The sequence below is a fragment of the Bos javanicus genome, chromosome 19, assembly GCF_032452875.1.
Source record: "Bos javanicus breed banteng chromosome 19, ARS-OSU_banteng_1.0, whole genome shotgun sequence".
Lineage (NCBI taxonomy): Eukaryota > Metazoa > Chordata > Mammalia > Artiodactyla > Bovidae > Bos > Bos javanicus.
In genome coordinates this window covers 39,758,551-39,772,495 of record NC_083886.1, presented here as the reverse complement: position 1 = coordinate 39,772,495, position 13,945 = coordinate 39,758,551, and the positions used below count along the sequence as shown (strand labels likewise).

The 13,945-nt window shown below is 45.6% G+C and overlaps 1 protein-coding gene across 1 annotated transcript in view; it reads right to left on the bottom strand.

Moving 5' to 3' along the window:
* Positions 1 to 3,459: 3,459 nt before the first annotated feature.
* Positions 3,460 to 13,945, bottom strand: part of SKAP1 (src kinase associated phosphoprotein 1) — a 301,998-nt gene continuing 291,512 nt past the window's right edge. The window contains exons 12-13 of the mRNA XM_061391504.1: positions 5,789 to 5,897; positions 3,460 to 3,814 (exon numbers count right to left, since the gene is read on the bottom strand). Coding sequence (XP_061247488.1) covers positions 5,796 to 5,897 — 102 coding nt within the window. The 3' untranslated portion in view covers positions 3,460 to 3,814; positions 5,789 to 5,795. The remainder of the gene's footprint in view (positions 3,815 to 5,788; positions 5,898 to 13,945) is intronic.

Here is a 13,945-nt window from a genome sequence, read left to right as displayed (position 1 = left end):
CCACTCCCTCCCCCGATACAGACAGAGGCTTTGTGACACCAGTGCATTATTATTATGTGATTGGTGTGGAATGTGGATTTGGGAAATGTGTCACTGGGGTGTCTTGCCACAGCAAGAGAACTGGAGTGATTCAATAAGCAGGGCAGCAGACCTCGATTTTCAAAAGTCCCTTATGTCATTTCCTCTTTAACAGCAGATTTTGTGTGATTTTTGTTAGTCTTTCACATCTTCAGTTTTGCTATTTGAAAAGACTAACTAACTACATTTAAGGTGGTGCAAATGAGCAAGTAAAAAAAGTTAAATGAGCTTTTAAAAAAGTTAACACTTGAAATGTAGGCTATTCCTTATATATGTGTTTATTCCTTACATAAAGTGAAAGTGGCTCAGTCGTGTCCACTCCTTGTGATGGTCCATGGAATTCTCCAGGCCAGAATACTGAAGTGGGTAGCTGTGCCCTTCTCCATGGGATCTTCCCGGCTCAGGGGTCGAACCCAGGTCTCCCGCATCGCAGGTGATTCTTCACCAGCTGAGCCACCAGGGAAGCCCAAGAATACTGGAGTGGGTAACCTATCCCCTCTCCAGGGGATCTTCCCCACCTAGGAATCAAACCGGGGTTTCCTGCATTGCAGGCGGATTCTTTACCGGCTGAGCTACCAAGGTATCTGTTCCTAACAAGAAGGATGACATTGATTTGGTCCCACTTTAAATGGAATCAAAATGTCTGGGTTTAGGGAATGAGACTTAATAGGAGTTCTGTCTTTTCCATTTTTATTCACCAAAAGGAAAAGATATAGTTGGAAAAGATATAGTTTGAATACAGATTTCTAAGAGACAGACCATCATGTCGGAAAATTTAATATCAAAGTAATTGTAAAACAATGTCTATGCTGTTTTGCTATGTGGATGACAGAAGAAACACACTGGAAAAATGTATTTTTAATGAAATGTAGCTGAAAGATTGCTTTCAGAGCATTTAGTATTCTCAGATATCAGCTTGGATGATGCAGGCTCAACTGTACCAATCTCAGGTCAGATTATCCAGTGGATGTTGGTAAGTTCTGTGTTAATTATTATTTATCTGTAAAGATATTTATACAGATATTTATTTGTAATGGATATCTGTACATTTGCTTCTTAAATACAGGGTTTTAGCTTTCTTATTTTCTCTTCTTAACATAAAATCAAGGAAGGGAAAAGGTGTCCCACCCGTACCCTCTCCCCTCTCAAGTTCCGTTTGCTCGTGCAGTTGGTGGCTGTTCAGAAGCCGTCCTACATATAATGTGGTTAGTTAAGTGTTCTAATGCCCCAGTTATCCAGTTAGTCACAGGCCGTAAGGTGGGGATTTGGTTAGTGGAGTCAAACAGAGAAGCAGTAATCTGATTAACCAGTTGCTTTTTGAGACTGTTGGCTAAGATGGTGGCTGTGGAATGGAGCAGATCCGCTAGATGAGGTTTAGCTTCAGACAGACTGTAGGAATCCACTGCTTTCTCCTTCACAGAGAATGCCCTTTGTAGATGGTCTTGAACTTGCTGTATCTTTTCCAGCATGTAACAAGGTCAGAAAAGGCCAGCTGGCTATGGACCAGATTCCCAATTAGTCCATTTGTTTCTTTTAGGGCCAGTCTACTTTCTTTTTCCTCTTTTACAGCTAGGATGTGAGTGTGGGGCAGTAGATGGAGGTGCCAAAAGACCCTTGTAGTTTGGCAGATGATTTCCTCAGGTCTGCAGGTACAGAAAGGACTATTGCAGTAAGGGGGCTTTGTTTTAAAGGTCATGCCACTGAGTGTCCTACTATGTAGAGTGGAGAAGTACCTGACCTTGCTTCTCTTTCATACCTCTTCTGACCCTGCCCTAGATACCTCCTCTTCCTCTTCTGGTTTCTCCTTTTCTGTCTTTCATCATGGAGCAGTGGTGGTGCAACGATATTCTCTTTTAGCCACCAGCCTTCCAGACTTGGGACTCTGAGGATTCTCTACAGAGGAAGCAATTGGGTACAGAGTGGTTTCTGTTTGCTCCTTCTGTTAACCACTTTAGAACAATGCCCATTGTCTTTACCTGTAGGCTGGGATTGGTGCGAATGTTCCTACAACGGAAGGCAATTGGTTCCCTTTGGTTCATCTGCGCATCTGCTGCCACCTAGCGGTTGCTTCTCCTTTGGCACACTGTGTAAGGTTGAGGGGCTGTCATGGACACTTCCGTAGTGCCTTTTATCTCTGTCTCTATTTTTTCCTCTCCCAGACCTAATTGTCCTCTTTTTTTTACATCTTTTCCTTTTGTTTTACTCCTGGGTCAGAAAAATCTGGAAATGAATAGTTGACATAGGACCTTTTCAGAAACCTGGAATCCACTAACAACAGCCCTGTTTGTTCCCAGTTTCTCTCTCCGGTGGCATGAAGTGGTATCTTACTGCAGGGCTGTGAGATGGCGGGATGAAGGATACTGCCAATCCAGGACAGCTCTGAACAGGAGAAGCTTTGAAGATGAGATTTCCTTAGCTGCTCAGTTGGCCATCTCTCAATATTTCTTGTGTAGAGGGTCAGGTATTAGTAACTAAACCTTATTGAGCAGTTACTATGTGCCAGATGGTGTTCCAGGTATGCTACACTTATTAACTCCTTTAATCTCTTAATGACCCAGTGAGGTGGAGTACACCCCTTCTAAGGTGAGGAATTTGTTTCCAGGCTGATCCCAGAGTTTCTTTCTTTTTTTTTTTTTTTTGGCCACCTCACATGGCTTGCAGGATCCTAGTTCCCACGATTGGGAAACCAGGGATTGAACCTGGGCCGGCAGTGAAAGTGCCGAGTCCTATCCACTGGACTGCTAGGGAATTCCATCAAAGTTATGTTCTTTTTTTTAAACAAAAACTGTAAAAATTATTTATTTATTGGTTGTCCTGGGCCTTCTTTGCCGTGCACTGGCTTTAGCAGTTGCAGCTCGAAAGCTCTAGAGTGCAGGCTCAGTAGTTGTGGCGTACAGGCTTAGTTGCTCTGAGGCAAGTGGAATCTTCTGGGACCAGGGATCGAACCGGTGTCCCCAGCACTGCAAAGTGGATGCCCATTCACTAGACATCCGGGAAACCCTCAAAGTTATGTTCTTAGCCATTATGTTTTGTTGCCTCTTCAAGGCACAGACACCTCAAGGGTTAGCCCCAGGAAACGGAAAGGAAACAGGGCTGTGTAGACACAAGCCTCCCCACAGCACTTCCTCAGCCTGCAGGACACAGTGGGGCTGGTGACTGAGACCCCCCCAAAGGAACTCTCCAATGTGCTGACTCCAAGGATTTGCTTCTGGCCCTGTCTCATTTCAGACAGAGTGAGCACAAAAGATAAAAATAACCAAGTAGGTGGGCTTTCGTTTTCTCTTGGGCTGTCCCTTCCCATGTTGTTTGGAGGTGCTAAGAATGCCCAGAGCCAGCATTTTGATACCAGTTTACAAAAAGAAACAACTCCATCACACAGGGTAAAGAACCAAATCAGAAGTTTATTTGTGCTTTTGAAACCAGCCAAAGCAACCAGCAATTTCTTCCTCCAAAGGCTTCCTTCTCTCTCACCTTCTCTGAGACTGTGGAAAAGGCAGAGGTGGGCGTGTGGACACGTCCAGCAATGGCTCAGCTGTGCGGAGGCGGGTTTAGTAACAGGTCGGCTGAAGAGGCCTCGTCTCTTCTCTTACAGTGGTGTACGTTCACTGGGCAGGGGTGTCAGTGGCTTGAGTCTCTTCTCTAAAGAGAAGAGTTGGTGGTGCTGGTGGGCTGGCAGGGGTAGGGAGTGGGCTCTCTGCTTCTTCATAAAGGCAGGGTAGAGAGAAGGATGTGTGTCCTAAAGGGGGAAACACACATAAATCTGCTTTTATGATTTGAAACATAGAAGATATAAAAGGGTGTAGAGTAAAAAGTGTCTTCCTCCTACCCTGTCTCACAGTCATGGAATTTCTCTGTCGTTGGAGGCAAACAGTGTTATCGTCTTTCTCCTTCCAGTGATCTCTCATACAAGCTCATACATACAGAAGCGATGAGACTCCCTTTTTTACACAGATGGAGCAAATTAGACCTACCCTTTACTACTTTTTTTTTTTTTAACTTACCTACATATCTCAGAATGTATTCCATAGGTTTGGAGCGCCTTTTTTCTCCCTTACTGTTGCATAGTATTCAATTCTATGAGTTACCTCAGTTCCTTGGGGAGGTCTCTAGTGAACGTTAAGTCATTTCCAGTGGTTTGCTACTACAGGCAACCTGTGTGTATGTTATTTGGCCTGTGTGCAAGTGTACCTGTAGGATAAACCCCTAGATGTGGAATTGTTGGGTCAAAGAGAATGAGGAGAGAAACAAGTTTGTCATTAAATAAATGAGAGAGTGAAGTCGGGAGAATTTGTTTAGATTTGAAGGGAAACTCCAGCTCGTCTGCATTCAGGGCCTAGAAATGGAGTCCTCACTGGGAAAGTCATAAAGTCAGACCTTGAGTGAGAGGCCCGAGCTGGCACCTCGTGATTGTACAAGGACGTTAGAGGGTAAGGTTGCTCCTTACGTAGCGTCCTAAAGGAGCAGCGAGGACACCCCTGCTGCCTCTGGAGTGGGCCCCGGTCTGGAAGACCCCAGGCCCGTCCGCGTCACTGTCACGTGTCACCCCTCACCCCTTCAATAAGGGCAGCTCCTGTTTCAGGTTGGAAGATGGAGCTGGTGACGTCATGCTAGCCTTGGTGTCCTCCACCACCATCCTAATTCTAATCACGTTGTTATCCCACCCAAAGCATGCATTCACTCTGCTGCTTAATGTGGTATGATGTGGTTCTTGCTCATAAAATGCAGCCCATAGTCTTTTTGTTCAGTTGCTAAGTCGTGTCTGCCTCTTTGCGACCCCGTGTTCTATAGGTCCTCTGTCCATGCCATTTCCCAGGCAGGAGCACTGGAGTGGGTTGCGATTTCCTTCTCCAGGGGATCCTTTCGACCCAGGGACTGAACCCGTGTCTCCTGCATTGGCAGGTTGATTCTTTCCTGCAGAGCCATCAGGGAAGCCCATATTTTTTATTACCTAAAAGTTAATTTGATTATGTTCCACAGGAATCCTTGCCAATCATATTGCAATATATGGGCATTTGGGGGAAATGTTGCCCGGGATTTGAGAGCTGTAGATAAAGAAACCCAGATCCATTCTTGTGGCAAACATTTCTAATTGCTCTCCAATACTTATTATCTCCTTTAAATTTACTAATGCCTCCCCTCCTCCCGGCCACTCCACTTTTAAGCTGGACACAGGTTCTACCTAGAAGAAACTTTCTTTGTAGCTTGGTATGTCTGTATATCCGAATTCTGACCAATAGGATAGAAGTGGTGTGTGCAACATCTGTGAAGTGTCCTTAGGAGAGGGGTGTGTGTCTCCTTTCTCTTTCCTGTTGGGTAGGATACTGACATGATAGTTGTGAACTGGAGCATCCATCTTGGGCCATGAGGTAACCATGGCAATGCTGACCACCTGCAGTGTGGCAAAAAGAGAAGGAACCCGGGACCTGAGCACCTTGGATTACTTACCTCCAGATTCTTACAGAAGAGAAAAATAAATTTCTGTGTTAATTAAATCACTGTTATTTTGAGTTTTCTGTCACATGTAATTGAATCTAATCCTGACTGACATAGTCCCCCAATTTAGGTAAAACAATTACAGACTTAGCTTCTTTCAATGGTAAATTACCGTCATCACTTTTGGAAATGAAGAACAGTTACTTCACTGGCAACTCTCATCCTTCACAGAGAAATGAAGGCATGGCCAGCGAATCTGTTGGCCTGGTTCTCATACCTGGGCTTCATCTTTCTTCCACTTCAAAGGCAGTGGTGAGATACTCCTTTGGAACAATCCCAATGAGGCTGTTCAGTTCTCCGACCCACCAGCCATACATACTATATTCCTGAAAAATGAACAGAGGATGGTTTCGGTTGGAATTTAGTCCTGCTTCTGTTAATCTTAGGCAAGCTGTTCCTGATCACATCGGAGAGTCTGCTGGGTGGTTTCTTTGTTGACACTATCAGTACAACTCATTAAGACTCCTGATGGGATTACTAAAAGTTATCTAGGGCTTGCCTGGTGGCTCAGTGGTAAAGAATCTGCCTGCCAAAGCAGGAGACGCAGGTTTGATCCCTGATCTGCAAAGATCCCACGTGCTTCGGAGCAGCTGAGCCCGAGTGCCACAGTTACTGGGCCTGTGCCCTAGAGCCTGGGAGCTGCAGCTCCTGAGTCCACATGCCACAATTACCGAAGCCCGGGTACCCTAGAGCCTGTCTCACTGCACACTGAAACTGCAGAGAAGCCCCTGCTCCCCGCAACTAGAGAAAAACCGTCATAGCAGCGAAGACCCAGCACAGCCAAAGATAAAATAAATCAATAAAAAATTATCTAAAAAGTTATCTAGAAGAAAGCAAGCAAACTCTACTTTCCTTTCGGCATCTTTCTGTCTACACTGTACATTTAGCATATTTGGTGCCATGGCTGAATCTAAAGAGCATGTCTTTTACCAAGCAGAGTAGAACAGCTTCTTTGGGGAAAGCTGGGCACACCCAAAAATGCCAGAGCACTAAAGTATGCAGGGAGTCAGGTCATAGTTCAAATCAATAATATTTCCCAAGCTTCTTCCATGTGCAAAGTGCTGTTTGAGTTCCCATGAGATGGGTGAGAGTCAGAACACTGCCTGCTCCTTGGGAGCTCACAGCACAGAGTAATGGGCTTTGGAGTCAGACAGACTGGGATCTCGTCCCTACTTGGTCATTTAGTAGCCATGTGACCGGAGGGTCTCCTGGCTTTAACTTCCTCTTCTGTAAGAGTTGGGATAACATCACCCCTCCTCTCTGTGGTGGGGGACATAAGTGATGCCGCCGAAGTGAAAATAATTCAGCGTCTGATACATAGTAGATGCTCTAAACATTAGATGCCTCCGTTGGAATAGGTGGGAGGTTGACAAGCACATCAATAGTAACAGGCAGGACATGATAGGCAGGGAGGGGGCAAACAAGGGGATTGAGAGGGTTTAAAAGAAGGGCAGTGCAGGGTTGCGAGCAGTGCCCCGGGAGTACGGAAGAGCTGCTCAAAAGCACAGCGGATGAGGGGCGTTACAGAACTACTCCTGCATGCAGTAGGCCACGCTTTCCTTCTTTTGAAGGAAGATATTAGGAATACATGGGAGGTACATGTATTCCACTTCAACTGGATCTATCTTTTGCACAGCTGACTGCTGAGATCTAGGGAAAAAAGAAAGAAAACCAAGTTTTTGACACAATAAAATTCTGGGTCAACTGATTATCTTTTTGTTTCTTTTAGCAGATCTCCCCTCTTCCAACTCTGCCTCTCCCCTAACTCTCAGCAGCTGACCTCTTTTCTACCTTCAAAGAGAAAAGAGAAGCTATCAGATCCGTTAAACTTCAGCCACCAAAACAGGAACTTACCTGTATTGAGAATCACTCTTCTTTTCAATTAAAGTGGAGGAAGCGTCCCTCCCCTGGTTATGCACTTGTAACTCTCTGCTTTGTTTCTTAGAGACCAGGTTCTGAGAAGTCTGATGTCTGCCTCTAAGGTAAATGGCTCCTTCCATCAGCACTGAAGTGTATTCAGGTTTCTTTTGTCTTTGAAAACACTTATTAAATAGTTCCTACCACATGTCCGCGGACTTCCCTGGTGGCTCAGTGGTAAAGTATCCACCTGCCAATGCAGGAGATGTGAGTTTGATGCCTGGGTCGGGAAGATGCCTTGGAGAAGGAAATGGAAATCCACTCCAATATTCTTGCCTGGGAAATCCCATGGACAGAGGAGCTTGGCGGGCTATAGTCCCTCAGATTGTAAAAGAGTTGGATACAACTTAGCGACTCAAACAACACCACATGTCTACTTCCTATTTAGACTAGCCTATCTATGCAAACTGCCAATTCACAGTCAAATTTATTAAAAGAATTTATTTCATTTACTGCCTCAACTTCTTGCTTTCTATTCACTCTTTGAGCCACTGTAATGTAAATGCTTCTGCCTTCATCGCTCCACTTACGCTTCCTGCTGCTGCTGCTAAGTCGCTTCAGTCATGTCCGACTCTGTGCGACCCCATAGACGGCAGCCCACCAGGCTTCCCCACCCCTGGGATTCTCCAGGCAAGAACACTGGAGTGGGTTGCCATTTCCTTCTCTAATGCGTGAAAGTGAAAAGTGAAAGTGAAGTCACTCAGTCGTGTCCGACTCTTCGAGACCCCATGGACTGCAGCCCACCAGGCTCCTCCGTCCATGGGATTCTCCAGGCAAGAGTACTGGAGTGGGCTGCCATTGCCTTCTCTGCTTACGCTTTCTATAGCCTCCTTATTGCTCAAATTCTGTGAATACTTTTCAATCCTTAACTCTAGCAGTCCTGGCACTATGGATGTTTCTTGACGTATTTTCTTCTCTTAATTTCTATAATTATACTCTCCTGGTTTCCCTCCTACCTCTCTGGTTGCTTCTTTTCATTCTCATCTTCCTTTATCCTTCCTTTTCCTGTGATTTTCCCGAGTTTTGTCCTGGCCTTCTTCCAATTTGATGTGCTTTCCTTGAGCAATCTTACCTCCTGTGTAAATGACACAACAATAGCTCCAGCCCAGATCTAAGGGTTGGATCCCAAAACCCAAGTGCATATTCCTCAAGCTTCTCAATCTCATTCTGTCCTAAATTTAACCATCATGTTGCCTCTTGGTTTCCATTTCCGAAGTATCTTTACCACCTGTGTTCTCTGTCTCAGTGAGTGGTACCACTATGCAGTCAATTACTCAAGCCAGAAACCCAAGAGTCATTCCCAATTTCACCCTCTACCAATCAGTCCTCAGTTCAGTTCAGTTAAGTTGCTCAGTCGTGTCCGACTCTTTGCAACCCCATGAACTGCAGCACGCCAGGCCTCTCTGTCCATCACCAACTCCCAGAGTTCACTCAAACTCACGTCCATTGAGTTGGTGATGCCATCCAGCCATCTCATCCTCTGTCGTCCCCTTCTCCTCCTGCCCCTAATCCCTCCCAGCATCAGTCTTTTCCAATGAGTCAACTCTTCGCATGAGGTGGCCAAAGTACTGGAGTTTCAGCTTTAGCTAATCAGTCCTTCCAATGAACACCCAGGACTGATCTCCTTTAGGATGGACTTGTTGGATCTCCTTGCAGTCCAAGGGACTCTCAAGAGTCTTCTCCAACACCACAGTTCAAAAGCATCAATTCTTTGGCGCTCAGCTTTCTTCACAGTCCAACTCTCGCATCCATACATGACCACAGGAAAAACCATAGCCTTGACTAGACGGACCTTTGTTGGCAAAGTAATGTCTCTGCTTTTCAATATGCTATCTAGGTTGGCCATAACTTTGCTTCCAAGGAGTAAGCGTCTTTTAATTTCATGGCTGCAGTCACCATCTGCAGTGATTTTGGAGCCCAAAAAATAAAAGTCTGACACTGTTTCCACTGTTTCCCCATTTATTTCCCATCAGTCCTCAAGTTCTGTCAATTCTCTTTCCAAAATATCACTGGACTCCATCCACTTCTCTCTATTCCCATTGGCAATGGCTTAGAGTCATGACATTGTCCCCTCTCCTGAAGACTACAGAAGCAATATCCAAATTGGTTTCTGTATCTCCATTCTTATTCTCCAATCTACTCTTCATTCTGTAGCCAGAATCTTTCTAAAAGGCACATTGATAATATCACTGCTTTGCCTAAAGCCTTTGAGTTCCCAGTGCCTATTGTCAACTTCTTAAAAAGATGGACAAGACCTTGCATGAACTAGTCCCACTCATTGTCACTTATCCCCTAAATCTAGTGAGCTCTTAGTAAAACAGAGTTTGTCTCTGCTTCTCCCCTGGGCCTCAGGCTCTCACTGTGGAGCCTTTCCTGTGTCTGTTTAGCCTCCACTTCCCCCTCCCTTCCAGGGGGCTCACTCCTAAGCAGCCTTCAGATCCCAACTCCTAACTCTCTCTGGCCTTTCCAGAGACCCCTTGCTGCCACTCCCTGACTGAGTGGGGGCCCAGCTCTGTGGTCCACAGCGCTGCGCCCTGCGCTTCTCCAGTAAAGAATTCATCATGCTGCCTTGTATCTGCCGGCCTTTGTCTAAGGGCCAGTCACTAGGTGGAAAGTTCTGTGGGAGCAGAGACCTTGATGGTTTTGTTTGCTCTTGTATTCCCACACTCAGCATGGTGCCTGGCACAGAATGGGACCCAAAAAAACCTTGTTAAATGAGGTTATGAAGGGACCCTAGTGGTTAAGATTCCTTGCTCCCAAAGCAGAGGGCACAGATTTGATCCCTGATTGGAGAACTAAGATCCTACGTGCCTCGAAGCCAACAACAACAAAAAAATGAGATTATGAAGAAATGAAGGGGGAGCAGTGGGAATTTACACTCTCAGTTGAGCAGATTTAGTTACAACCAACTCCAAGATTCTCCCTGGTGACTGTGGCAGGAAGAGAGCAACTGTCTTTAGAGATAGTTTCCCAAATGGCTCCCTAAATACCATGAAGACGCCGGAAGAAGTGAGACTACTGAGCTGATCCTAAAAGGAACAGGGAGTTAGCATTTAAAAATCAGTCTTAAATAAGTGAACGTGTCCCCTCCTTCCCTCACCGTCCCCACTGCATCTTCTTGTTGCCCCCTTCCCCGGGAGGGAGGCCAGCTTCCCCCCACAGCCCGCATTGCTGTATGGGAAATTACCCAGAATTCCTCAGCCTATGCCTGTCAGGACGTTCTATTTTTATAATTATTATTTTTTGGCCACACCATAAGGCTTGTAGGATCTTAGTTCACCAACCAGGGATTGAACCCAGGACACAGCAGTGAAAGTTGCAGTACTAACCATTGGACTACCAGGGAACTCCTATGTTAGAACATTTTTAAGCTCCTATTGATACAAGTTATGTTGCTATTTCCCAGCACTGAAGTTAGGGCAGTTTCTGCCTTAAGTTTTCCTATGGTGTTGCCTCCCATTGGCATGTTGCTGCAATGGCCGTGTCCACTAGGGTCCTGTTGTGTGGAGGGGAACGCATGCTCTGTCTTAGAAATTCCAGCTTTAGCTTTTCTGCTGTCTCACTGGAGACAGTGGGCACCGTGTTGTCTGACGGTCCTCTGACAGTCAGCTTGCTTACATAGGTGTGAGGCGTGGTCTTCTACCTGCCGGATGCTGCCAGCTTCATCACCTGAGGGGCTCAGTGCGGGCATTCTCTCCCCAGGGACCATTCAAGACTTCTGGGTCTGACTCACGCTTGGCAGCATCCTGCTTTAGCTGTAATGCCAGGAGTAGAGACTGAGCCTGGGGAAGGTGCTGTCTGCCAACTCGAACAGGGTGCGAAGAGGAGGCAGACGAGGCCCAGCAGGACACCTGCAAAGGCTGGGCTCCCAGGCAGTGCGCCCTTGCTCGAGGGGAGCACTGACCCTGCCGACCACAGAGGTAGTAGTCTCACCACAGCGGTGAGGACTGCGAAGAGTGGAATCAACTCTTTGCCCTTCAAAACAAAAAAGCAGGCAGAAGTGTAAGGAGGACGGCACAGTCCCGGAGACCATATGCATCCTGCTGTGGGAGCCTAGGAGTTTAATCAAAGCACCTACAGGTCTTGGGATCTGACTGGCTTTTCCAGATTTCATCCCTTGGCTGGATACCCAAAAAAGGCTGCAGGGCTGAGATGTTTAAAGCATGAATGGAAAATTTCTAGCCTTCTCTTCTCCTATCACCGCCCCCCACCCCCATGCATTGCTCCAGCCCAGTCTGAATACCACGAGGTATTTTAAAATAATTTCTACTTTGATGAATTGCTGGGGAGTCCACAATTGCTCATAATCAAAGGGAGAAAAATGCAAATGAGATCCGGCCGAGAACTATCACCACCAAACGTTTATTTCACTGCACAGTGCCAAAAAGAATTAAAACAACATTAAACTCACAGCAATCATGTTTAAGCCCTCGTTTCCAAGTGCCAAATTGCACCACTCTGGATCATACAGATGTTCGTTAATTATGCTAATTTTTATTAAACTATTAAAATGGAGAGAGTACTGGCTCAGTCAGGCAGACCCCAGCTCTGAATGAACTCTGCTCTTGTCTAGAGGTGCTAATTTACTGCATTTTTATTAAGTTGCTGATTCTTGGATTTTAGTTTTGGGATGGCAGAGATAACTGAATTCTTGGGATCAACATTTTCAATAAAGTTTGACTTCTTTTTGCCCAGATGTGTGGAAGGACTGACTGGAAAAATGCCTGAGTTGGTCCCGGAGACCTGAAATCTTCAATGCAGAAATGTCTCTACCTTCAATCAAGGGTGGGGGGCGGTGGTGCATACCTACCAGTGACAATGTGAGGGAACCAGAATTATATAGGCTCCCGCTCCGTAACTCTATACACCGTGTGTGGTAGAGCTAAGACATTGATTATACAAAATGGTTAATTGAAGATGCTTTGGATAAGAATATGAAAAGCTATTTAAAAAACAAATCTTTTACATCAGTGCTTGCTTCTTGCCACAAAATCTTTTAAGAAGCCACTCAGTGTGGTTTGTTCTCATTATAAATATTTCTAGGCATGATTAAACATTGGTTTGCCTCAACATCAACCCTGCCCCATCTCCTTGAGCCTCTCAAATGAAGGAGTCTTAAACACGAAGTCAGTTATTTGGACTCTGTTAATCTGGTTGGAGAGGCTCTTGGCCTGGATGAGCAGATTATTGGGGGAACCTGAAATAGGCACAGCCTTTACCATCAGCAACAATCAAAAGTGTTTATGGAGGCTTGCACACCACAATAAAAGGATTTATGCTGCTAATCTCCATCAACAAGGAAAAAAAAAGCCCTACCAAACCTGCCATAAAAAGAACAGCAAATTCTATAAACAAAAAGCAGTATGGCCACCAACCACGGGCACACCGCACAGCTTGACTCTGCTCCAGTGGTTTCCTATCGCTGTTTATGGTTTCAAGACTATCACGGCCCTCCTCATGCTCCTCCCGTCACAGGGCCCTGAGTCCCTGTGTGGTGCTGCAAATACCCTGTCAGTAGGTGTCAGGGGATGTCAGGGGGAAAACCAGCGGGCGCCTATCATAAGCCTTAAAAGAGATTAAATGCCCCTACCCCATGATTGCTACATTTTAATTTCTCTCCTCCCTGCTGGTTCCTATTTGTATACGCTCTTCCATGGCTCCCCTGGAGTAGCACAGACATGACCTGGAATGACCATCCTGTCTTGGGATGAGAATTCAATTTCTAGGCTCAGTGAATCCTAGGCTGTTCCAGCAAAAGGAAATCACCATTCTCTAGGGCACAGATTCTTAAACTGGAGTCTGTGAACCCCTGGCATGTCTGGATGGACGTGAAGGGATCTTTGACTTCCTTGAAACTGGTGTAAAATCTGTGTGCATGTGTACATGTGTCTTGTCCCTTGGGTGAGGTCCCAGACCTTTCATCACGTTCTCAAAGGGTTATGAACCCTCTGTTTCATCAGTCAGCACTTTAGCGGGAACATGCATGATCTTTTTGGCCTGGATCGGCACTTTGGCCCAGTGTGGCCATCTTCCCGCTACTTCCCTCTTTTAAAACACAAAAGGAAAGGAAATCAAGAATCTCGCCATGCTGGGTTTTCAAGGCTTCAGCCTTCCAGTTGCCAAGTCTGTTCCTGCTTCAAAGGCTGACCACGCTTGCTTATCCTTTCTAAGGCCCCATCTCTTTAATGTGACTTAAAAGTTGTGGTGTCTTCTCGTAGCTTCTGTTCAAATCCACATGATGGCTTTTGGAGCAAGCTGCTTGACACCCTCTTTTCCCCTGAGAATGTTCCTAATGGAAACGTTCTCTTTTCACATTGAATTGAGCTTCAATAAGCCTCTGTGGAACAAGATTCCCAGAAAATGTCTCATACTTTTGTTCTTTTAACCATCAAAGTTCACTATATCAGTGCTTGTAAACAAGAGAATTCCTCTTCAAGAGAACAATCAATCAGCCCCT